This window comes from Bos indicus, chromosome 13, assembly GCF_029378745.1.
Source record: "Bos indicus isolate NIAB-ARS_2022 breed Sahiwal x Tharparkar chromosome 13, NIAB-ARS_B.indTharparkar_mat_pri_1.0, whole genome shotgun sequence".
NCBI lineage: Eukaryota > Metazoa > Chordata > Mammalia > Artiodactyla > Bovidae > Bos > Bos indicus.
The window spans coordinates 17,731,451-17,757,668 of NC_091772.1; the positions used below are offsets into that span (position 1 = coordinate 17,731,451).

General features: G+C 38.3%; 1 protein-coding gene across 2 annotated transcripts in view; it reads right to left on the reverse strand.

Annotated features, from left to right (window-relative positions):
• Positions 1-20,093, reverse strand: part of ANKRD26 (ankyrin repeat domain containing 26) — a 67,773-nt gene extending 47,680 nt beyond the window's left edge. For both annotated transcript variants that reach the window (XM_070801997.1, XM_070801996.1), the window contains exons 1-9: positions 19,672-20,093; positions 17,016-17,130; positions 16,681-16,854; positions 12,512-12,618; positions 8,989-9,056; positions 6,438-6,471; positions 5,241-5,310; positions 2,424-2,484; positions 2,138-2,337 (exon numbers count right to left, since the gene is read on the reverse strand). In XM_070801997.1, coding sequence (XP_070658098.1) covers positions 2,138-2,337; positions 2,424-2,484; positions 5,241-5,310; positions 6,438-6,471; positions 8,989-9,056; positions 12,512-12,618; positions 16,681-16,854; positions 17,016-17,130; positions 19,672-19,901 — 1,059 coding nt within the window. In that variant the 5' untranslated portion in view covers positions 19,902-20,093. The remainder of the gene's footprint in view (positions 1-2,137; positions 2,338-2,423; positions 2,485-5,240; positions 5,311-6,437; positions 6,472-8,988; positions 9,057-12,511; positions 12,619-16,680; positions 16,855-17,015; positions 17,131-19,671) is intronic.
• Between the last annotated feature and the right edge of the window lie 6,125 nt (positions 20,094-26,218).

Below are 26,218 nucleotides of genomic sequence, written 5' to 3' on the forward strand. Positions count from 1 at the left end.
TTGTAGATGAGAAATGCTTATGTGAGTATGGAATTATGAGTCATTTTAAAGTGCTGCTGCTGCTGTTGCTAAGTCGCTTCAGTCGTGTCCAACTCTGTGCCACCCCATACACTAGGCTCCTCTGTCCCTGGGATTCTCCAGGCAAGAATACTGGAGTGGGTATATTAAAATAAATAAATAAATAAAGAACTACTATGAGGTAAGAAAAAAATATAAAACCCTATTTGAAAATTCACAAGGTTTTCTTCTTATTTCCCTGTAAACAGCACACTAACAACTCTAATTTCCTATCTGTGCCTTCTGGAATAGTAGGGAAAGATTGAAGGAATGATCTAGATATTAAAAATAGTAAAATTATGATTATCCTAGCTGGAGATATAAAGGTTTTCAAACACATCTATGATTATCAAGCAGGGCTCAAACTTCATATCAGGAAAGAACAAACAAACTAAAAAAATCAAGTAACCACAATTTCTGAGTTTTGGATACAAAAGAATTTATATGTTAGTTTCATATGTATAAGAAAGAATTGACAGGTTAGTTTAACACCTATAAATACTGAAGTTAATATAAAGTTTCTTAAGAATAACATGGAGTATACATATGGCTAGAGATATTTTAAAAAGTAAAAAATTATTTTCCAGAGATAATTTTAAACCCTGTTGGTAATTTTTCTTTCCTTATGATTTTATAATAACAAGTAGTCTGTATAAGGGAAAAAAATCATAAATTGTGATTTCATCTATTTACTAGAAGTGCATTACATGTAGATATTAGGAAAAGACAAATCAGAATCTCTTCAGCAAAGTTCTACATTTTTTCTTTAAGACTATTGCAGCTGAAATTTTTCTCATTTAATGAAGAGAGAATAAGAATCTCATTTATATAATTATAAATTATAACTTTAGTAAACAGACTAGATAAAATGCTTATTTATTTCCTCTTTATTTTCAAAAAGATCTAAAACACCCACCAAGATTATACCAAACAGTAAGATAAATTAGTTAAGTACATTAAGTATTTATCACAGTAAGTTAGAAACCACAAGAAACAGAAAGGCCAAAAATTCTTAAATCGTAATAAATCTGCTAAGGCCTAAAACAGAACTCACCTTGAATTGTCTATGAACTAAAGTTTTGCTATATTAAATAGAAGACATCGCTTCATTACTTTCAAAGTGAGAATTTTTTCAAAAAGACAAATCACTTCAAATTGAAATGAACTTCCAGAGGGAACTATATTCAATATAGATACATACATACATGTGTGTGTGCTAGTCCCTCAGTTGTGTCCAACTCTTTGTGACCCCATGGACTGTAATCCACCAGGCTCCTCTGTCCATGGAGTTCTGCAGGCAAGAATACTGGAGTGGGTTGCCATTTCCTTCTCCAGGGGATCTTCCCGACCCAGGGATTGAACCCAGGTCTCCCGCATTGCAGGCAGACTCTTTACCAACTGAGCCATCAGGGAAGCCATATATACATATATAAGTATAACCAAGACACTTTGCTGTACTAACTTTGCTGAAACTAACACAATATTGTAAATTGATTATACTGCAATTAAAAAAAACAAGAACCACCACCAACCTCAAAAACAACCACCAAAAAAGGTAAGGAACAAATTTTCTTTCAGTTCTTCATAAAAATCAGCTATATGTTACTCAAAAGAGTATAAGCATTGTTTTTTCATGACCTCACTGTCTCCTCTTTAGTTGAATTTGAAATAATTCTTCTCATATTTATAATATAGAGTTCCTCATCTGACATACCCCCACTATTTCTGTTGTGTTTGTGTAATAATCTGTCTCATCCTGACCCTCATTCCATTTCATATTCATCTTGTCCTTCTTAAATGAATTCTTCCCCTTCATCCCCCTCCCCATGTTCATACTCATCTAGCTGTTCTCCCTAACTGCTTTGTAATTTTTTCTTTCATAATGGCATATTTAGTATGCCAACATTTATAAATCTGAATCATGCACATATATTGCTCTTATTATCACACCATTTTGTATCATGACTTTGAAGGCTTCCATTTCTGTGGCAGGATCATTTCTGTCATATAAGGGGACATGACATGTGAATGGCATGTGAAAAAATACAGGGAAAAAAGAGTTACAAACAAAACAACTTGCCTTTGTGAGACCAAGGCCCGCAAGAGACTTGAGAGGCTGTGGAAGAGGCTCGGCTGATGGGAAGGCAGGATGAGAGAAGCCCTGGACTCCAGGTGATGGTTCGGGAATGGTTTCAACCACATCTTCAATTTCACTATCAGAATTATTGTCCTCAGAGAAGGTTGTACTCTCTGGTCTCACAATACCACATTTTGCTTCTACTACAGTGAAAAAGGGAGAGTACATGAGAACATCTGTAATTTCAAATCAGTGAATAAAACCAGGAGGACAGTCTTAGATAACTTACTGTTTCTCCTGGATTGCTGAGAAGCGTTCATTAGCTTTGTTAAGCTTGGTTTCAGGACATTCTGGAGAAGAAAATAAGAACTTTAAGAATAATAAGACTCAAATTTAATAAAATAACATCCCCCATTCCTCTATGATCAAACACAAAGAGCACAGGCTCTGGAGTCATTCAGATGTGGATTCAAATCCCAGTTCTGCCACTGACTAACCTTCTCATGGGGTAAGGATTATGACAGATGACATAGGAAGCCCCGGATGTTCCTCTCCTTACCCCTAATATAATGCTATACAAATACTATGACACCTACTAGATTACTTTCTCTACCACAATGTTCTAGAATAAAAATTTATCCCCAATACTTTAGAGTACTGTGTCTGAAAAACTAAGCTATTTAAATTAGTTGCTATGTTTTGAAATTTGCTTGCATGATTTCTATATGCATGAATTATCACTTGGGAAGGGAAATATGAAAGTTTAGTTTTTAGCAGAACCTTATTTAAATGGGTTAGAACTACAAACAGGAAAAGTTATTTCTATTCTGTTTGTCAAAGAGCTAAAGACAAATGATTTTTTAAATTCAGCTCATTCTAAGAAAGAGGGAAAAAATAAGAGTAAACATGTAGGGCAATGATCATGAATGAAAGCCACAAACACTCTAAACAGAAAGCCATAAGCAAACACGTTAACAACAGAGGCAGAGGGAGATGGACTCAAACGAAAGACACTGAAGAAATGTATTCTGCAAGGAAAAATTAGGTTAATAGGAAATATTAAAAATGACAAAAGGTAGGAAAGGAAAAAGAAAGGAAAAAGTGAGATATGCCTAGTGAAGTACAAATTTAAGAAAAAAAAAGAAAAGCATAAGTATAATGAGGTATGTGGGAAAACATATATATTTAGAATTTATATACAACAAATCAGTAATATATCAGTATTGTTAAAGATACACTATGAACAAAGCCTGTGCTTTATATGTTTTTATTAATACATAAATTATATATCTACACTGTTCAAGTTTTATGAAAATATCAACATAAATTATATATAAAACATATATTTAAAACAGAGGCTTTTGTTCATTGTCTATCCCTAATAATAGTAATTTATATTACTTTAAAACTGTTTATAAATAATACTGTAATAAAGAGTTTAATTTTGCCACTATGAAAAGAGTCATTCAATTAGCCACACATGGTCATCTATCACTACCTGAATGCTGTCAAGTACTACTAGAGAGAGAGGAATTGATAAAGAAATATTCCTAACATTTCACTGGGAAAAAGGACTGGTAGTCAGAATTCTAAGAATATGCTGTTTGAAAAAAAAAATTAATGGAATACAAGATGGAGCTAAAAAGAAGGTCAAGAAATATTAATCTAAAATTCTCAGCTCCCAGTTGGACAACACTGAAAAATAAATGGTAACATTTTTATCATGTATTTTCTTATTTATTTTCTTGTTGTGCAGGATCTCCTTCCTCAACATAACTCAACTGAACTTCTACATCCTAAATATTAAAAAGAGAATCTAAATGTAAGTCATATTTTTAGAATTCAAACAGATTTAACTGCTATATTATGTATATTAGCTGTAACATTATGTAGGATTCCATTTGTCTCTTCATTTATTCACATTCAAAAACTATTAAAATGGTTCTTACATTTGAGATATATGTTACATGCTCCAGGAGATGCACAATTGTTTCCTGAACTCCACTAGTTTATACTGATACAGAGGCTATAAGATGAATATTTAAATAATAATAATACAAAATGTCTGAAATCTGAAATTTTAGAATATGATACAAGGACTTTCAGTAGACTTTTTTTTTTACTACAATACAAAAAATATCTGAAGTTGTACGTTTTATCTTATGGTTATTAAAAGCCTGTGCTTCTACAGCTGGTTATTATTTTATGCAAAACGTGTTCTTCAACGAGATGAACAATTGGGAATATCTTCTTAATGGAATGCTTTAGAAAACACAGTGGAATCCCTTTATAATATGGATTTTGAGAAACAGATTTTTAATTTCTAAATTTCCATAATTACAACAATTACTTTAGCTTTAATGAAGAGCCAAAGACAGAAACAGAGAAAGAAAGAAAGAAAAAAAAAAAAAGCACCCTCCTAACACTTCTAAGAAACCAAAATAGTGTCTAAGGGTAGAAAAAAAACTAGATGATATAAACTATATAGTTTTGGAACTGAAAAGCTCCAGGAAGATTCCATGATTATTACAGTAAGTAATTGTATCCACTATGTGTATTATAAAAGTCAAGTCAGTATGGTTTAAAATTCACAGTAAGACTCTTAATCTTTGACCAAATTTTGTATTTCCTCCATTGTAAGAAAGCTTTTCCCCATACGATTTTCCTTTCACTATGTATTTTCCAACCCATTTTTTTCCTTCACTCCACCTTCCCTGGTGGCTCAGACAATAAAACATCTGCCTAAAATGCGGGAGACCTGGGTTCAATCCCTGGGTTGGGAAGATCTCCTGGAGAAGGAAATGGCACCCCACTCCAGTACTCTTGCCTGGAAAACCCCATGGACGGAGGAGCCTAGTAGGCTACAGTCCATGGGGTGGCAGAGTCGGACACGACTGAGCGACTTCACTTTCACTTTTCAGTATTTACTAACGTAAAAAGAAAAAAAAATCAACTAGTCATATTTTTATAAAATGGTTTACTCTCACCAACTTTCCATTACAAACATAAAACAGTGAGAGGGACACCACTGCCGACTATTAAGAATAAATGCTATACGAAACTAAATTCAGAGCAGGAAAACTAATTACAGAAAAGAGCACTTTACCTTGGTTTCCAAATCTAAGTCTTCATCATCTGATGTAGGCCATGAATCAACACCAGGTTTGTTGGAAAATCTTTAGAGCAAAAACATACACAACAAAAATGAGTGAGTTCATTTCTTAAAAAAAAAGTGATCAAGTTTGGCTATCTGCGTATTAAATGAAGTTTCTTGACATAATTAAAACCTGGTCTCTGTTTTTAAAAAGCTTTTTTTGAAAAAAAAAAAAAAAGATTTTTTGATGTGGACCACTTTTAAAGGCTTTCTTGAATTTGTTCCAATGTTGCTTCTATTTTATGTTTTGGTTTTCTGACCCTGAGGCATGTGGGATCTTAGCTTCCGGAACAGGGATCAAACCCACACTGCCTACAATGGGAGGAGAGGTCTTATTAACCATCTTAACCACTGCAATCCCAGTGAAGTCTCTAAAAGGTTTTTAATTACCTATTTCTGCTTCCACGTCTCCCAACTATTGAAATATCTAGATAAGACTCATTCTTAGTTTTCACGACATACAGTGACAGCAAATACACTGGCGGAGCCTGAAAATAATTTGTTTTCACCAAAAGTCCTAATAACTGAACTGAAAATCGAATTGGTGGATTGACATAACACTTGTTTGCCCAAACTGGGACAAACGTAATGACTTAAAACAAAGTGGAAAGATACGCTGTTCCTTCTCCATTCTCTGCCCCTAGTTCAGAGACTAAATAAATGGCATCCATCAAAAATGGCAGTCTTGGTCCTTCAGCAGCGAAACCACTTACTGAGATGGCCCCACCCCTCCCCTACACTCTGGAACAGTACAGGAGTTCTTGCCAGTGTCTGAAACTTAAAATGGACAGAAATCAAAGAACTAATTTATATGTTTAACTTATATGCTACACAGTACTTCTCAGTCTCTGCTGAGGGACATGAGAGTGGACGTGGGAGCCAAGCAGGCCAGCTATCAAATCACAGGTCAACTCATTTTAATCATGGAATCATGGGTCAATTCGTCAACCTCCTGAACCACAGTTGGCTAATTAAGTAAAAGCAGGACACAGCTACTTTACAAAGCTGCTGTGATGACTCTATGAGGTCACAGATGTTAAGCACGTAATGCAGTGTCTGACCCAGAGTAGAACACTCAACAAACATTAGTTTCTCTTCTCCGTGTTCCCTTACTTAAAATACAATTTTAAAACATCCATAAAATCCTACCTGCTTAAAGAGTCTTCTTCAGAACTCTCATCCTCTATTAAAGAAAAAAGTAAGACACATTTTAAATCAACAAAAGAAAAATACAGACTATTAAAACCTCAAGACTGATGCTCTCCTTAGAAGTATTCCTTCCGGACTGTACCTGGAGACCACACTAGCGGGAACAGTGATTGTACTATACTCACAGGCCATTAATGCCTAAGAATCACTCCTCTCCTTTATAGTCATCAAATGCAAAACAAAAAAAAAGAAGAAAGAACTGCTGTTTAAAATGTCCATAATCCTAACCAAACTCTAGGAGACTGACAGAAAATGATACTGCATCATTAATAGAATCAGTACTATAAGCTGACAATAGCACGCTTAAACAGCACAGTGTTCCTGGACTTCCACTGCCTGGAGCAGTGAACAGAGAACACAAGTGTCTTGCTGGGACATAACACAACTTCTCTGGCTCTTCAGTTCAGGACGAAAACATCCTCTCACAGGGAAGCTTGGTCTACAGGCAATGAACTTCAGAGCGTGGGAAAACATAGGAAACAAAGTCTTCCTGGCCCTCTTTCCAGATTCAAGAGAAGTATGAAAGATGTAGTGAGCCTAGGTTTAGAAAGAATAATCTCTTGAAAGGGAGGTGGAGGAGGGCAAATGGGTGGTGGGGATGGGGACTAGACTTGTGGTGAGCAGGCAGTAGGGTACACACAAGCTCACCTTTTTTTAAAGTTACACACATACACACACACACACATATATATATACACACACTAATATATTTTAAAAGTATAATCTCCTGAGACTATGTCCTTCCATTGTTCAAGAGTATCTGGACCAAAAAGAGCATGATGATCCAAACAGTGCTGTGTACTAGTGAGGGATATCATTATATCAATCCTCCCCATTATATGACAAATGTTGACAGAAATCATGCTTCTTCAGGTTGGAAGGCATACATCATCAGATCCAAAGCTGATCAACAAGGGAAGGGATGGAAGGAGGGAGGGAGTGATGGACTCTGGTGCTCCTGGACAACATTTCACAGGTGTCGTCGTGATCTGATGCTGGAGGGATGACTCACATGCAGTGACTCCATGGGCGAGGAGTCCTGCAAGCTTGAGCCTGGAGGGCACAGGCAGTGATTTTTAAATGTTTGCACTCTGTGACATCAGAACAATGCTTAGTACATAAAAGACATACAATGATTTCTTCAGTGAACAAATGAACAAATAAATAAGAATGTTTTCTTTGAAAATTTTGTTTATAAAAATACAGAAATTAACCAGGGACAACTCTATTCTATTCTGAGCATATTGAAGATCAAGACTCTATGTCATCTCTGTGTCTCCTCTAACGTGTAAAACCAATGTACAGAAGTTCTTTGATGGATGTTGTTGTTAAATCACTGAGTCATGTCCTACTCTTTGTGACCCCATGGACTATAGCCCACAAGGCTCTTCTGTCCATAGGATTTTCCACGCAAGAATACTGGAGTGGGTTGCCCTCTCCTTCTCCAGGGAATCTTCCCGACCCAGGGATCAACCCCACGTCTCCAGCATTGGCAGGTGGATTCTTTATTACTGAGACACCTGGGAAGCCCTCTTTGATTAGATAGAGGTCTACTAAGTTAAAGGTGTCCTGAGACAGCTTGTGCAATGACCTAGATGCCACATTGAGGGGCCTTGGTGGTGTTTTTGTTAATTTGACATGTTTTTGTGCTTTTATTAGAATCTGCAAAGTCCCAATTGGATCTATGTGAATATGTTATACAATAATCTTTTAACTACTGGCAAGAGAACATCTTGTTCTAAAAAAACTATACTGTCATGACAATTACCCAACACACAGAAGAAAACATCTGGTTCTAATGAAGTCAATCTATCTCACTCTTCTTGGATCTGTAAGGAATGAAGTCGGTAATAGAGAACTTGTTGGTGCAACAATATGCAAAATAACTGGTTCTCAACCAGACACTGCTTTTCTGTCTCCTGTACTATTGGTAGGTACCTTTCAAAAATAATCTCTTCCTGGTATGCTGCACATTGGCTCAGCTTTGCAGTTCTTATTGTTTATCATTTGGTATCCTACCAGGAAGGTATTGTGGAGGTTCCCGGCTGTAACGATGGTAACCTTTTTAGTGAGATTAATCACTACATAGGAACTACTAACTATTCATTCACTAACTGCAAACCATTTGTAAAAATTAAAGTTCCCCTTTTATAAGAAGTCTAATTTGCTATAATATGATTATACAGAAAATACACATCATACTAACTTAAAAAGTTTTTTCTATCTACAAGAAAATTTAATACAGGATTTTAGGGGCCATGATTAAATACATGAATTTGTTTTAAGATAATACAGTCTCTGATTTTAAGTTTCCCTACAATTAACTTCTTAAATAATTCGGAATACTAGACTATTAAGAAATTAATTTAAAAATAAAATACACATGCAAATTACATATGCTTTTTCATTGTTCTTTCATCATTAAAAGTTGCTCATTCCTATTTTATCTATGGTAGAATCACCAAGAGTAATTCATTGTCAGATGACTTACCTGGGTTGCTGTTTTCAGGAGGAGTTTTAGGTCTCTCTTCTTTATATTCAGAAATCAGTTGGCGAATGCTATGTATTAAAAATGTGATAATATTTTAACACCAATATGAAAAACAACTACCAAAGTCTTATACTATTTCAGAAAATATCACAAATATCAAAACTTCAATTGTCCCATACATTTCAAGTTTCTAAGTTCCACAAATTTTATTTAGCATGTAATTAAAGGAGAATGAAAAGGAAAATGAAGTACTCATGAACTAAGGGCAGTATAGCTCAGTAAAATAACTAGAGTTAACTTGGCTTATGAAAACTCTCTTGAACTCAGAAATCCTAGCTCTGTAACTAACTGCTCGTCGTTCTGGAGAAGTTACTTCTCAATTCAAAGTCTTCCTCTACATAACTGGGATCTGACTGCCTTATTTCACTAGGAGATTAAGAGGATTTAATGAGATAATATGCCCACAAAATGCTTGGAGAAACAGTCAAAGAATGGAATAATTTGGTCTAGACCTTTATTGCTGGAACTACTTTGGAATTCCAAATAAAATCTAACGTGTGTTTTTTCATACCTTTAACATTCAAGTGTTGCAGGAAACTGTTAGTTACGGTGATTAGCTGTTCTTTGTGGTTTGTAAGTTAGAGAATCTCAGCCATTATATAATTTGAACCTAAATTTATTTATAAAATACAAAAACTCACTACATTAGATAACATAATTGTCTCCAATTATTGCAGCTAATTACACCAAGAGCAGAAAACTAATCACAATCAAGACCCGGCCAGGACCACTACTCTTCCTTCTCTACCTGCTCAAACTCTGAACCAGCAGATCTTTCTGAGAATGATGTCTAATCTCCATGCTCATCTTTGTTTCACCTGGAAGACATAACCCTACTCTTGGAATGGATACTGGCAAGTCCTGGACAGGGTTTCAGATCAGATCAGATCAGTTGTTCAGTTGTGTCCGACTCTTTGCGACCCCATGAATCCCAGCACGCCAGGCCTCTCTGTCCATCACCAACTCCCTGAGTTCACTGAGACTCACGTCCATCGAGTCAGTGATGCCATACAGCCATCTCATCCTCTGTCGTCCCCTTCTCTTCCTGCCCCCAATCCCTCCCAGCATCAGAGTCTTTTCCAATGAGTCAACTCTTCGCATGAGGTGGCCAAAGAACTGGAGTTTCAGCTTTAGCATCATTCCTTCCAAAGAAATCCCAGGGCTGATCTCCTTCAGAATGGACTGGTTGGATCTCCTTGCAGTCCAAGGGACTCTCAAGAGTCTTCTCCAACACCACAGTTCAAAAGCATCAATTCTTCGGCACGCAGCTTTCTTCACAGTCCAACTCTCACATCCATACATGACCACAGGAAAAACCATAGCCTTGACTAGACGGACCTTTGTTGGCAAAGTAATGTCTCTGCTTTTGAATATGCTATCTAGGTTGGTAATAACTTTCCTTCCAAGGAGTAAGCGTCTTTTAATTTCATGGCTGGAGTCACCATCTGTAGTGATTTTGGAGCCCCCAAAAATAAAGTCTGACACTGTTTCCACTGTTTCCCTATCTATTTCCCATGAAGTGATGGGACCTGATGCCATGATCTTCGTTTTCTGAATGTTGAGCTTTAAGCCAACTTTTTCACTCTCCACTTTCACTTTCATCAAAAGGCTTTTTAGTTCCTCTTCACTTTCTGCCATAAGGGTGGTATCATCTGCATATCTGAGGTTACTGAGATTTCTCCCAGCAATCTTGATTCCAGCTTGTGTTTCTTCCACTCCAGCATTTCTCATGATGTACTCTGCATATAAGTTAAATAAACCAGGTGACATATACAGCCTTGATGTACTCCTTTTCCTATTTGGAACCAGTCTGTTGTTCCATGTCCAGTTCGAACTGTTGCTTCCTGACCTGCATACAGATTTCTCAAGAGGCAGATCAGGTGGTCTGGTATTTCCATCTCTTTCAGAATTTTCCACAGTTTATTGTGATCCACACAGTCAAAGGCTTTGGCATAGTCAATAAAACAGAAATAGATGCTTTTCTGGAACTCTTTTGCTTTTTATCCATGATCCAGCAGATGTTGGCAATTTGATCTCTGGTTCCTCTGCCTTTTCTAAAACCAGCTTGAACATCAGGAAGTTCATGGTTCACATATTGCTGAAGCCTGGCTTGGAGAATTTTGAGCATTACTTTACTAGAGTGTGAGATGAGTCCAATTGTGCAGTAGTTTGAGCATTCTTTGGCATTGCCTTTCTTTGGGACAGGGCTTACCTCGCTTAATTCAAACTAACTTACTTCAGACTTAGGGATTTCTGGTGAATGAGTTCCTTATGAGGCAGACTCTGAAAACAAGGGCTTCCCTTGTGGCTCAGCTGGTAAAGAATCCCAGTGCAATGCAGGAGACCGGGGTTCGATCCCTGGGTTGGGAAGATCCCCTGGAGAAGGGAAAGGCTGCCCACTCCAGTATTCTGGCCTGGAGAATTCCATGGACTATATAGTCCATGGCGTCACAAAGAGTCAGACAAGACTAAGGGACATTCACTTTCACTTCACTGAAGACATTTAAGGCTGAAGCACATATAAATCCTCTGGAAGATTTTCATTATTATAGGAAACAGATCTCATGAGGGGCCAATCGTCATTATGGACTCTCAGGCAAGCTGGTACCCACTACTCTGGGAAGGATGACAGGGGACCTATGACCTAAGAAAAGGTGTTCCGCCACCCCAGGACAGAAAGCCACCTTGAGGTTCAGGTCTAGAAACAAAGAAGAAAGAGAAGTCTGCTCAGTCCCTGAAGGAGCACTTGAACCTCCCTGACAGCCTAAAATGGTCCACACTGGTATCTGCTAGCAGAAAAGATAAATAACAGCCTCAATGGACACCTCATTGTGAAGATCGAGGTTTAGATCTAGGCTTACACGTGGGCTCCACATAAGGTTTCTGAGTGTGGGGGGAGGCTAGGAAGCCCAGCTGCCAGAACTGGATGCTGTGCTTTGCGACAGTGGCTGAGCTACAAACATACATATGAGAACTAAGAAGTTGTCACTAATAACATCAGCATTCTTCTAAGAAAGTAATTTAAAGCAAAGAGTCATCCAAAAGACAAAATCAAGTCTTTTATGTTCAGTATGCAATTTTAAGGAAAAGTATATACAAAGTAGAGATTAAAGAATTATTATATAAGAATTAAGAAATTCAATATTGTGTTATAAGATAAACTAAAAAAGCAGAATCCATATTTTATAAAGCTAATAAAACTAATATGAAATCCCTCAGTGATTACAAGATCAATGAAAAAAAAGGGAACCGGATGCATATGACATCAGTCAATATTATAAAGGAATATGAATCCTGCTATCTATTCCTGCTATATATTGTTGTTCATGATTCTCAGTCAGAATAACTGATTTTCTACCTGCCTGATGATGTGTTGATTACAAATTAGTTCTTTTATTAATTTAATCTTGATGTTACCACCTTAGAACAACACCAAGGTTTTTAAAAATAAAAAGAACGGTACCTTTGCATCTTATCAACCGCATGTATATTTGCTTCTTTCTTTGCTAAAAACTCCACCATTTGCTGTTTCCTTTCACTTACAGCAAGTGACAGCGGTGTGAGGTCATCCTGTAAAACAGGGAAAACCATTTCTAATGTACACAGTTAACCTATTTCAAAGCTGAACCTTGAAGTCGTACAATAGATTCTCTGAACTTAAACACAGAATTCAGAAAGCAAATAAAAGGAAACCTTATCCCCCTGAGCACCTCCTTTCTCTCGAAGATGCTCCTCCTCTGGGCCTTCCCTGGTGGTCCAGTGGCTAAGACTCCAGCTCCTAATGCAGGGGGTCCAGTTTCCATCCTGGGTCAGGGAACCAGATCCCACATGCCTCAACTAAAGATCCCATGTGCCACAATTAAGACCCGGTACAGTCAAATAGGTCTTTTTAAAAAATGATAAATAAAATGCTCTTCCTCTACCTCTTCAAAAGATGAACCACAGAGTCATTCTCTAACACTCACTTCCAACATTTACTGGTTCCAAGGATCTTTGCTCTTATCGTACAATTTATCAGGGATATCGTAGTATTCACTTGCTCTGTTACTACTCTCAATACTCCTCCAGAGAGAATCAATTAACCACTAAATCAACAGCATATTTTAGGAACAATGCTGAGGCAGAAATATATATTATTATCTGTAGCATGTATAACCGATCCAAGGATGATGATGAGCAACCTCACAAGGCTTACAGACATTCCAATGGGAATATTATTCTCTATATGAACATGCAAAGAAAAAGAGTTTTTTTGTTTTTTTTTTCCGAAAACACCAACTAATAATTTCTACTTTGAAAAATTCAATCTCATTCTTAAGAAATTATTTTAAAATATGAAATTACAAATTAGAGTGTCTCTAAAATCTTGAAATAATTATCAAAATAAACTATAAAATAAGAATTGGAAACTTAAATGCTTATGGAGGAAAAGTTGGTGACCTGAATAAGTGAAAAAGCCAGGTAAGGCCAGCAAACCCGAGAATACACGTTCCATACAGAAGGGGCGGCCTCTGCATGCTGACCAAACAGTAGAATGGGCTCAAGGGGGACCAGATTTGGTTCTTTGAGAAGCCTGAAATGCAGACCTCTGCATGAGTCTCCTAAATTTTAAATGTTGACTCAATTTGCGGAGGTAAACTAAACATATCCAAGGGCATGCTTGGTCGATGGCCCGCTTGTGGTTTGACGTTTGCTGTTCCCAAACAGGTGGGAATAAAGCAAGTATTTGTAATGTGAAACCGTCCCTTCTTCATATCATGTGTTTCACAAAAAGTAGGCCCACCACGTTATAAAAATTGCTATTAAGGCTCATAATTAAACATAATTTTTTAAAAAATCATAATTCCACTTCAAGAATGTTTCCACTGCCTGTTGAAACTACAATCTATCTCCAGAATTCCTCTAGATTGTTAATCAAATGGATATTGAGTTCCTAAGACTGCTGAAACTAAATCATCAAAACAATTCCCATCTATACTGTTACTAACTTCATGGGTTTTGATATTTAAAGCTCTCATTTTGCTTATGCCAGAGCTCAGCGAATCTAACAGACACACTGAAGAGTCTGTCCTGCAGCTGACACCAAAAGAAGGCTCATGAGTTACTATTACTGCAGTCAGGAAAACCCTGTTGGTAACAAACATCTGTTGACCTAATGACCTGGATGAAAACAGAAGGAGCAAAATCCCGAAAGGGTCAGACTCTACAGATGAACTGACTTCACCATGAACAAATCTCTGAACTGAGTGCGACTGAATAATTAGTGGTTGGAAGGAAAAGGAGTTATCATTCAAGCCAATAGATATTGCCAATAATATTCCTTTTAACTTCTTAATCACACAGGCAGAGAAAAAGTCAGGTTAATGCTGTTGCAAAGGAAGGAGCTGATGGAAGTAGTTAGCATTGATCAAACTCCAACTCTTCTAGAGATTACTTATTTTTGAGATAGGTGCATTTAGAAATTACACTTATTCAGTCCATAGTTCTTCACCACAGATCGTATCAGAATCTCAAGGAAACAGTTCTAAATACACACGTCCAGGCCTTCCTCGATTTATTCCATCAAAATCTTCAGGGAACAGCCTAGGCTTATAAATTTTTTTTATAAGTTTTCCCAAGTGATTGTGGTTTTCACCAGCACAATCTAGCCAAGAATTAGCATAGGAACCACTCCAGTCTCATCTTTTACCCACATGGCCAATTCCTTCTCTTACTTGAGGATTTGAATAAAAAAGAAAAGTGTAAGAGGTAGAAGTCATCAAAACAGCATGAAATTTTTCTGGGTAAACACTGGTAGAACAGGGACTGCTGCTGCTGCTGCTGCTAAGTTGCTTCAGTCGTGTCCGACTCTGTGTGACCCCATAGATGGCAGCCCACCAGGCTCCTCCATCTGTGGGATTCTCCAGGCAAGAGAACTGGAGTGGGGTGCCATTGCCTTCTCCAGAACAGGGACTAGTAAATTCAAAAGGCAACCTGATCTCATTATTTATAAACTACTTACTTTTCATCAAGACATTCTAGACTGGGGAACAGAGTTTAGACTCTTATCTAAGTGGCTGTTTCTGCCAGAATAGGATAAGATGTCAGTTAATTCTTTGTTCTCTTACTTCCCTCTTAATCACCACCTGTTCACTGCCAGTCTGATTTCCTCAAATTCTTCCTAAAATTGATATATAGGCTACTATACCATCCACTCACTCTCTTTCTCAAAATAACAACTATTATCCCTGAAAATGGAAAAGCACCTTACAGAAATATATAAACTGAAGGAAAAAGACAAAAATCTCAGGACGTCTGTGGTGGTCCAATGGCTGGGTCTCCAGGCTGCCAGTGTAGGAGCCTAGGTTCAATCCCTGGTCAGAAAACCAGATCTTGCATGGTGAAACTAAGACTCAGCACAGCCAAATAAATAAATATTAAAAAAAGAAAAAAAAAACACAACTCTTTTTGGCATTTCCCAACGGCCAAAATTCCAACTTGACCTATATTTTTCACCTGCTCTCTCCTTTTCCCTTTTCCTTTACTTTCTTAAACCTTGGGCAATAACAGAGAAATCATTTTCATATAAATCATTTTTTTATAAAATAGGAATTTGTTAACAACAGCGAGATGTCTATTATGTTGTAAAATGTTTATGCTATGTTTGAGTTTTAAGACAAAGTCTATTTCTAAGGCAAATTTTGCTTTACTGTATTTTTATGCCAATCGAAAAAATTTCAGTGGGGGGCAGTATTTGGAAAGTTTTACCTTTAACAAGTGCAGTGTTACCACAAATATTTGCCATAAACACATGCATGAATGCTTTACTCTCTAATGCTTCTTCAGAAATATTATAAAGTGAAATCTTAGACAATTAAGTTCTTTCAAAATATTTTAACTCAGGGAAGGCTGCAGCTTCCAAACACGTAAAACTGAGCCCACCTGTGAGAGTGGGGAGAGTTCCTGGCGGGACTGCAGCTGCAGGACGTCACATGTGTCCTGGAGAAAGAGCAGGAGGGCCGGTTTCGCCATCGCCAGCTCCACACGCACAGCTGCAACCCCACTGAGCAGCTCCCCGGGGCTGAATGCGGGAGACCCCGAGGTGTACATCGTGAACCAAGCGGTCACCAGTACAAGTGAACGTCCTTGCTAGGAGTCAAACATGACCTGACCCTCTTGGCCAGATCTCAGAACCAGGGTCCTGGAGGGCTCAGGGCTCCAGGCCTGCTGCCTCCAGGCCCACTTGCACTCACCCAGCTCCCCTCATGGGCACTGGGTCTCCTTCCTCCTCCCACCCACGCCCAGGGGCACCCATTCCCTGAGCCCCTGGAAGCAGCCACTCCTCACATCACTTCACTCCTCCCAGGCCTTCATCATTTGGGGGCTCTGAGCCTACCACCCACTCCCGGGCACGTTCTGATGGGAAATCTTCCTTCTGGGGTAGACGGCTAGCTGGGAGACAGAGCTTTGTCCTTTATGTGGACACAGACAAACATCCCCCACCCCTGCACTGGCCTTGGAGTTGTTTCCATGGTAACAGGGCTTGATGGACACTATTCAGTTTACCTATTTATATACTGTTATAAATAACACAGTTGTAGATTTAAAAAATGCTTCACAAATATTTTGTAAACAAAGTTAGTTGAGTTATACCTTGTTCCTGGCTTCTATATTGGCATCGTAGGAAAGCAGCTTTGCTGCGAGTGATATATTCTGGCAAAAGACAGCATAGTGGAGAGCGGTGTTCCCACTGACATCCATGACATTTGGGTCGGCACCATGCTCCAGCAGAAGAGTCGCACACTCCTCTTCTTGGCATTCTACGGCCTGTCAGTGTTGTGCCAAGAAACAGAGTGTAAATTCTAGGAATTCAAAGTAAACAGTCCACAAGCTTCACCGGTTTGCTATATCTAAATGAGATGAATTCACTTTTGTCTCAGTAGTTAGATCACATCCACCTCGTGTGGACACGATTCGCTGCCCCATACCTTCATCAGCGCGGTCCTGTTTTCATTGTCACAGAGGTTAAGCAGGCATTTTCTCTCCAGGAGCAGAGTGACCACCGCTGAATGGCCATTGGCACAGGCCAAGTGGAGGGCAGTCCTATGAAAGCAAGAGGAGTTTTCAGGAAACTATAGTGTTACTGTTTCAAAACAAACAATTGTTCCTGTGATTGAAAACACTCAATAGCATGCTATTTCTATCCCTCTAAAACAAATATTTTGTTTCCTTCTGGAGAAAGAACATTATATATTAGTTTTAGCTCTTCTTACCACATTAATGAAAGAACCTACTTGAATAGAACAAGCATGACCTCGAGATTCAGCTCAACTTGGGTTTGAATTTGACTTGCACTCTGTCACTTATTAGCTATCGCTCACCCTCTCTGTACCCCAATTTCCTCATTAACATAATGGAGAGAGTAGTATTTATCTCACAGAACACCACAATGATACTAAATGAGATCCAAGGAAAGGATTTAGAACCACTTCTCACACAGATAACAGCTCAGTAATTGCTAAGTAATATTATCATACTTATTACTATTACTTTACAAGGACAACATCTCAATAAAGTCAAAGGTTATTACACATCCTTTGCAAATATGTTTTGAATATTAGAGACAACATTGTACTTCGCTGATTTTAATATCCTCATTTTCTTACTTTTGAACGTCTCTGACATTGGGATGAAATTTATAATTCACGTCTTTACAGCTATAATTGGTAGCATTTTTGTTTATTTCTCATTTTTCCTCTTCATCTAATTACCGTAAGGTCTTTTTTTCTAAGGTTGAAGTATAGATGATGTATATTGTATATTATTATATTTTATAGGTGGACAACATAGTGATTCACAATTTTTAAAGGTTATACTCCATTTAAAGTTATTATAAGATATAGCTATATTCTCTATGTTGTATAATATATCCTTATAGCTTGCAGGATTTTAATTCCCCCACCAGGGATCCAACCCCAGGCCCACAGTAGTGAGTCTTAACCACTGGACTGCCAGGGAATTCCCAAGATTCCTTTGACTTCTGAAAAGGCTGAAAGTTGTCAGAGGATACTAGTCCCAAAAGAATTCTAAAAAAAAGTTATAAATGAGAAATTCTTATCTGTGCCACATTCCTATTAGGGCCAGAAAGACAAGCCCTGTCTACTATTCTGACTTCCTACAGACAGCTTGATCTACAGAGAGTTTTAAGTTTTTTGTTTGTTAAATCAACCTCCATATTTCTTTTTCCTTTTTTTTTTTTTTTTTTGTGCCGAAACTCAGGAAACTCCAGAATTCTTGCTTTTGAAATCATTCTTAGAAAGATGTTTGGGGTGGGAGGGAGGCTCAGGACTAAGAGTATGTAAGTATACTTAACAACTGATTTACGATGTTGTTTAGCAGAAAGCAACACAACATTGTAAAGCAATTATTCTCCAATTAAAAAAAAGTTAAGGTTAAGAACCAGTAGAAATAGAAAGAAAAAGAAGGTCTCTGTCAGCACACACACAAAACATGTATAAACAGGAATTTGTGTTTTCTTCTGGTACTTTTCTCACTGTGCATATTTAAAATTTTTGAACCATACTCCATCTGAAGCTTTTTTGTGAGATAAAAATCTAGTTACTTTTCTTTAAATAGTTACCAGGTTATTTCTCTACCATCTACACATAATTTATCTTTTCTAATAGAAAATATCACCAGTATCAAGTTCTAAATTCTTACATATGTTTGGGTGTTTGGGTAGTTTATATTCTGTTCCATTCATTTATCTATCTTTTCAGTTGTTAGTAAATGAATACTTTGTGGGCACTTACAGCACATTTTGACATCTAGAAGGGCAAATCTTCGTCTACTATACAAAACTTTTAATTTTATCACAACAATTAAAGACAGCATATGTAACCCAAAATCTTTAAAACCAAAATATGTTGATTTGGTTTAAATATTGAAAGACCATACATCCTAAGAAAATGTCTTCCTATTCAAGGACACAGCCAGCTCTCTACTTCAAAGCTTCTGAGGTCCTTCAGCAAAGAAAATATATACCTAGGCATACACTGATATAAAACAGATATTGAATTGTATCTTTACAATTTTTAATCCAGGAGTTGATCTGGCATGGGAGTTATTGTGTTCACTATGCAGTTTTCTATAATATATAACCTTAAGGTATAAAAATGTGTACATTAAAAATAAGATGCTAACAACATCAGAAATCTGTCCCCTGCCATGATCCACAATAGGCGATCCTATATAAAGAAGTATTTTCATAAATCATATGAGAAAAAATGTGAGAGCCAGGAGATTCCAGATTTCTTGAAAGCTATATAACTTAAGAGCTCTTACTCATGAGTACATCATGCTAACCCATGCATACTAACAAATAAAAAGAAAGATGAAGGGGAAAAAAAGATACTATTTATGTTTCATTTCATTACTCCGATTACCGACATTCAGTTAAATGACTTCAAAACTTATCAGTAAAGTGCTCTCTCTATAAGGGAAATTATAAGTGGGTCCTAAATGAGCTAAGCCTTTTTGCTGCCTATAAAGTCTGCAGGGCGCTGGATCCCAGGAAGGTGTCCAGGAGCCTTGGAGAGGAAACACACAGGAGGGACCTCTGCCAGGCCCTTCCACCCCGCTTACCTGTTCATCTTGTCCCTGTCGTTCAAGCCATTCTTCCCCAGCAACAGAATCTGCTGCACTTTGGCTACGTTCCCTACAATGGCAGCTTTGTGGATCTTTCCGAGGTCCTTGTCTCGGATGCGATACCCGGGCTGGAGGTTGATTCTATGACCGCCGTCTCTCCCCGGACTGATGGAGGAGCCTAAGGGCGATTCGCCCTTCTTACTCCCGAAGCCAAAAATCTTCTTCATCACAGAGCCCACGGGCTTCAAACACACCTCACCTCTCCCTCGGCTCTTCACTGTCCCCGAAACCCAATACTAATGGTACAGATAAGCCTAAGCAGTTCCCCCACAATATCCCAGTTGGGAAGCTCCGCGGTTTCCAATCTTTCAGTCCAGAAGAGTCGTAGCTAAGCGACGCTGCTAAACACAGTGCGCCTGCGCGCCTCGGAAGCGGGCGTTCCCGAGTGTAAGCGCGGACTCGTCGGGCCATACTGCCAGTGCGCATGTGCTAGGCCCGGAGGCGCAAATCTGAGATTGACTGTGGGCGGTGCTAGGCACATTTCAATCAACTGTGCCACATGGCTAAGCGTTTCCGGATGCTTAACAAAAAATAGAGCAGGTGAGAAAGGCGTCTTTGCTGGAGAGACGAGGAGCTTCAGGATGCTGAAAGCCTGTCCCCCAGAGCTTTTTTAGGGCTCTTCTAAAAAACAACAACTCTAAATCTACTTACCCCTAAGCTTATTTATTCCTTTCCACATCTCTCTTGTACCAGCGAAATTTAGCAAGTGTAACTACAGAAGACTGATTTTCATAGTTCCAGAAATTGTGGTAACAGGTATTATCAAGTGCAAATTTAGGGGAAACCAACTCCCAGATTCATGGGAAATAGATGGGGAAACAGTGGAAACAGTGTCAGACTTTATTTTTCTGGGCTGCAGAAATCACTGCAGATGGTGACTGCAGCCATGAAATTAAAAGACGCTTACTCCTTGGAAGGAAAGTTATGACCAACCTAGAGAGCATATTCAAAAGCAGAGACATTACTTTGCCAACAAAGGTCCGTCTAGTCAAGGCTATGGCTTTTCCTGTGGTCATGTATGGATGTGAGAGTTGGACTGTGAAGAAAGCTGAGCGCCAAAGAATTGATGCTTTTGAACTGTGGTGTTGGAGAAGACTCTTGAGAGTCCCTTTGACTGCAAGGAGATCCAACCAGTCCATTCTGAAGGAGATCGGCCCTGGGATTTCTTTGGAAGGAATGATGCTCAAGCTGAAACTCCAGTACTTTGGCCACCTCAGGCAGAGTTGACTCATTGGAAAAGACTCTGATGCTGGGAGGGATTGGGGGCAGGACGAGAAGGGGACGACAGAGGATGAGATGGCTGGATGGCATCACTGATTCGATGGACGTTAGTCTGAGTGAACTCTGGGAGTTGGTAATGGACAGGGAGGCCTGGCGGGCTGCGATTCATGGGGTCGCAGAGTCGGACACGACTGGGCGACTGAACTGAACTGAACTCAGGTTCTCCAGATGAAACGAAACCGCGTTTCTGCATCCCTCTGAGCCTCCATCTACACATTTTCTTCATTTTAATTTTTTGCTTTTATCGTCCCCAAATCTTTAATCAACCTGTCAGGCGAGTGTATGCTCCTCGGTTCTTTGTCTCGACACAACAAAGATTTGGAGTGACAGACATTAAACCCCCTCGGAGTGTCACAGCTCTCGGCCGTTTGCCTCCGCTTTTTATGTTTTTTTCTTCCCCCTAGGCCTGCTCTATGCAAATTGGCCTTGTCAGGAGTGCTGTTCTACCTGAAGTCCTCCCCCAAGTCCTGGGACCTTCCTTTGACCTTCCTCTGTTCTATTTTCGCGGGCTTCTCCATTGTTTTCTAGCCACCGCCATTTTGGACTCCTTTTCCCTATTCTAACTAGCTAACAAACCCATGATTTATTTTGGAGCATAGTGTAACATTTGATAACTTAAAAAAAAAAATTATCATTCACGTGTCCGAAATAATCCATCTTTTCTCATCTAGTTTAAAATACCACTTTTTAACTCTGATGTTCTGTTTCTGGGTTTTCCATTCTGTTCCATTGAATGGTCTGCTGCTTCCAGCGTAGGTAGTATATAAAATATATTTTAATATCCTTTATAGGTCCAAAGTTCCTCCCCTTATTTGTCCTTTCCAGCATTCTCTTTGCAATATTTATTTCTACATTATTTGCTGCTAAGTCGCTTCAGTCCTGTCCAACTCTGTGCGACCCCATAGATGGCAGCCCACCAGGCTCTGCCGTCCCTGGGATTCTCCAGGCAAGAACACTGGAGTGGGTTGCCGTTGCCTTCTCCATTTTGTGAAAGTGAAAAGTGAAAATGAAGTCGCTCAGTCGCATCCGACTAGTAGCGACCCCATGGACTGCAGCCTACCAGGCTCTTCCATCCATGGGATTTTCTAGGCAAGAGTACTGGAGTGGCTTGCCATTGAGATGACTGTTTAATCACCATGCCAGTTAAAGAGAATTCTCAGTGAAATTTGCATTAATTAGGTTAAGAGAAATAATTTTAACTTGACAATCACTTGTATCAGTGTATCCAGGTAGTTGTTATGTCTCTGTCCTATTTTATGTCCTTCATTAACCTTTGGAAGCTTTTTTTTTTTTTTTAATGTAAATCCTATACCCTTTCTTGATGTATTTATATCTGGGCTTTTTAAAATTTTTACTGTGATGGTACTTGATTTTTCATTATAATTTATGAATGATTACTGTTTTGATATCTGGGTATTCTTTTGACAACCAGAATCAAGAACTTTTAAAATTATACTCTTGTCATAGGAAGAGTTGAGTTTCTGGTGGTACTTAAGGAAGGCACAAACTGTTGGTATAGATTTCACCAGAAAGATGTAATACTGATAATATGCAAGATTGTAAAAAATCAAGCAAATGCAAACACGATGGGCTTTTTAAAAAACTGAAGTGTAAGACCATTGCAACAAATTAAAAAACTTAATATAGCTAAATTTCACTAAAATCCTATTAGCCAGATTTTTCAGTAATTTGCTAATTTGTGTGTGTACGTGCTCAGCTGTGTCTGACTCTAGGGACATCTTTTTTGTTTCCTCTTAATAATCTCTTTGTTCATTTGCTTTATTCACCCACATCTATTTCCCACTCCGAAGTGTGTGTAATCATCATAATGGCCTTGCAGAATATTATCAACTCCATTTTTATGAGGCATCTTATGCTCTATACTTGTTCCATCCTCTTTAACATTTCCCAAACTTTAAATCTTTTCTCGTTTCCATCTGTCTGCAACTTGTGTGTTTCCATCTTTATTCCATTTCTTAGAAATAAAGCAAAACAGGTTGAATGCATACTGCCATAAACAGGTGAATATACCGAAACTTCTTTTAATGTAGTTATTGATCCAGTAGTTACAATTGGACTAAACCCAGTATTGTGGGTGAAGCAGAAGCAGGCTCACAAGTTAATAGAAAACAGGCTAACCCAAAACTCACCAAGTTCCTGTTCCATTTATTAATGATTTGAACTTAATGACTTTAAAACTTTTGATTAACCAAATTCAAAAGGAACAGATACCTCCATTGCACAAGATGCACCAGCAAAATCTGAATATATGGCAGCCTTATTTTACAGCAAAACAAATTAATTTACGTACTTATTCTTCAGAGGCCATTTAATGCCATTTTGTTCTTTGTAGACTGAATGAATTGACAACAAGTTTTTGGGATTAGTGACTCAGAAGCCAAGTGTTCAAACCTTCAGCAGAAATTGCTGCTGGAATGCACCAAAGAACTCTGAAAAGAGGCTGGGTCCCTGTTGAAGTGATGTTCCAGAATAGTGTTTTCACTGATTAAAGAGCAATGAACAAAAATGAAAACAAAAAAATATTTCTCAGGGCTATCCAGCTTAGCCACACCAAATGGTTTTGGTGTATGTGACTGGTATCAATTCTTGATCACCAAGCATTTGCTTCCTACAATAGCCCAACCAAAAAATTATCTTTTGTCTTCTGCCTTCACAGTATTCTCCAGGGTGACCTATGAGACCAGTAAAAACTATAGTGGTATCTGAAAAAGACTCCTGACACTTCCTGAAGCAGCCTGGAATGAGGGTCAAAGCCACTACCAAGCTGCAAGGAGATCAGAACTACACACCAGGACTTCAGGTAGGTTGTCAAGATTTGGTTTACTCTAGTGTTTTTGTATGGACCAAGATACTCAAGGAGTCATTAGGTCATCTCTAAACTTCTCTATCTCCTTGGTCAAATGCTGTCTGGATCCCCAAGCAATGGAAACCTAAGATTTCCCATTCCCAATTTCTATGGAAACAGATGCCCTCTAGAAAGCTGTTGCCTAGAATACCCACAACTAAGACTCCTACTAAGCCTATCTAAGATTCAAATAATACCCTGATGGTGAATAAGCACATTACTGGAAAACAATATAGAGTTGAGAACTTATTAATATAACAAAAACTACACAAATCAATGAGAAATGATATGGATTATTAATAAATGGTTTGGGAAAAATCAATTATTGATAAGAAGTAACTACACATCTCAAGGTATCACCAAAATAAACTCCAGGTTAGTACATGTTTAGTCTTTTTAATAAAAACCATTAAATATTTTAGAAGAAAATATGGATGAGTGGTATGATGTTTAGATCTTTCCAAAAAAATGGAAATTAGAAAATATCAGTACATTTGGCCACATAAAACTTGAGACCAAAAAATTCAGTATAAATCCAAATATAGAAAAGGAATGAAAAGACATAACTAATGAAACATTCTTAGCTTACAATTAAGGAACTACTTGTTTTTTTTTTTTTTTATGATCAAAGGATACCATCGGTTCACAAATTAACCATCAGATCAGATCAGATCAGTCGCTCAGTCGTGTCCGACTCTTGGCGACCCCATGAATCGCAGCACGCCAGGCCTCCCTGTCCATCAACAACTCCCGGAGGTCACTCAGACTCACGTCCATCGAGTTGGTGATGCCATCCAGCCATCTCATCCTCTGTCGTCCCCTTCTCCTCCTGCCCCCAATCCCTCCCAGCATCAGAGTCTTTTCCAATGAGTCAGCTCTTCGCATGAGGTGGCCAAAGTACTGGAGTTTCAGCTTGAGCATCATTCCTTCCAAAGAAATCCCAAGGCTGATCTCCTTCAGAATGGACTGGTTGGATCTCCTTGCAGTCCAAGGGACTCTCAAGAGTCTTCTCCAATACCACAGTTCAAAAGCATCAATTCTTTGGCGCTCAGCCTTCTTCACAGTCCAACTTTCACATCCATACATGACCACAGGAAAAACCATAGCCTTGACTAGACGGACCTTTGTTGGCAAAGTAATGTCTCTGCTTTTGAATATGCTCTCTAGGTTGTTCATAACTTTCCTTCCAAGGAGTAAGCGTCTTTTAATTTCATGGCTGCAGTCACCATCTGCAGTGATTTTGCAGCCCCCAAAAATAAAGTCTGACACTGTTTCCACTGTTTCCCCATCTATTTCCCATGAAGTGATGGGACTGGATGCCATGATCTTCGTTTTCTGAATGTTGAGCTTTAAGCCAACTTTTTCACTCTCCTCTTTCACTTTCATCAAGAGGCTTTTTAGTTCGGGTACCAGAAATTTTCTACTCTTACTTGACATGGATAGCAGTTCAATTTCATCATCTTGCCTCAAGACATTTGCTCTTCAGTTCTGTGATAATTTAATCCACTGGGATCTTGATATTCTCACTGCCTTACAGCTCACCAAATTTACCCATTAAGTGGATGACTTCATACTGATGGTACTAGGTGCATAAGAAATAGGATATAGTTTGAAAGTCCTGGTAAAAATTTATGTGAGAATTTATGTTAACCCACTTTTAAAAAACAAATCAGCATTATCCATTTAAAGAAATACCCCCAAATTAAGCACAAAGCTAAACTATCACCTTGGCATCACAAATTTTTATAAAATATATATTTACAAAATATAATGTTAACAGTATAATCAGTTCTAACAGTGACCAACAGCTTTGGTGGATAAATGAACTTTGTGATTTAGGATACTGAGAAGCATAGTAACAGATCACTTTTCTTAAAAAAGGTTTATTTTAAAAAGGTCTATTTTTTAAAATAAAACCTAACCAAAGGAGATAATTTTCTATGTATTCCTCCAACAACTGTTTCTTCAAATTATGTATGAGGATTTGAGATTTTATGACACCAAGAAGCAGCATGAACTTAAGAATATTAAAATCTAACAAGGATGAAAAAGTATACAGAAAGTGGAACCAAACCACAGCACAGGTAAGCACTTGCCCATCTGTCAACTTCCCAAACAGGAAAAAAAAAAATCACATTGAAAGTGAGTGTTAGTCGCTCAGTTGTTGCAACTCCATGGACTGTAGCTTACCAGGCTGCTCTGTCCATGGAATTCTCCAGGCAAAAATCCTGGAGTGGGTGTGACCTTTCCCTTCTCCAGGGGATCTTCCCAACCCAGGGATCGAACCCAGGTCTCCTGCATTGCAGGCAAATTCTTTACCATCTGAGCCACCAGGGA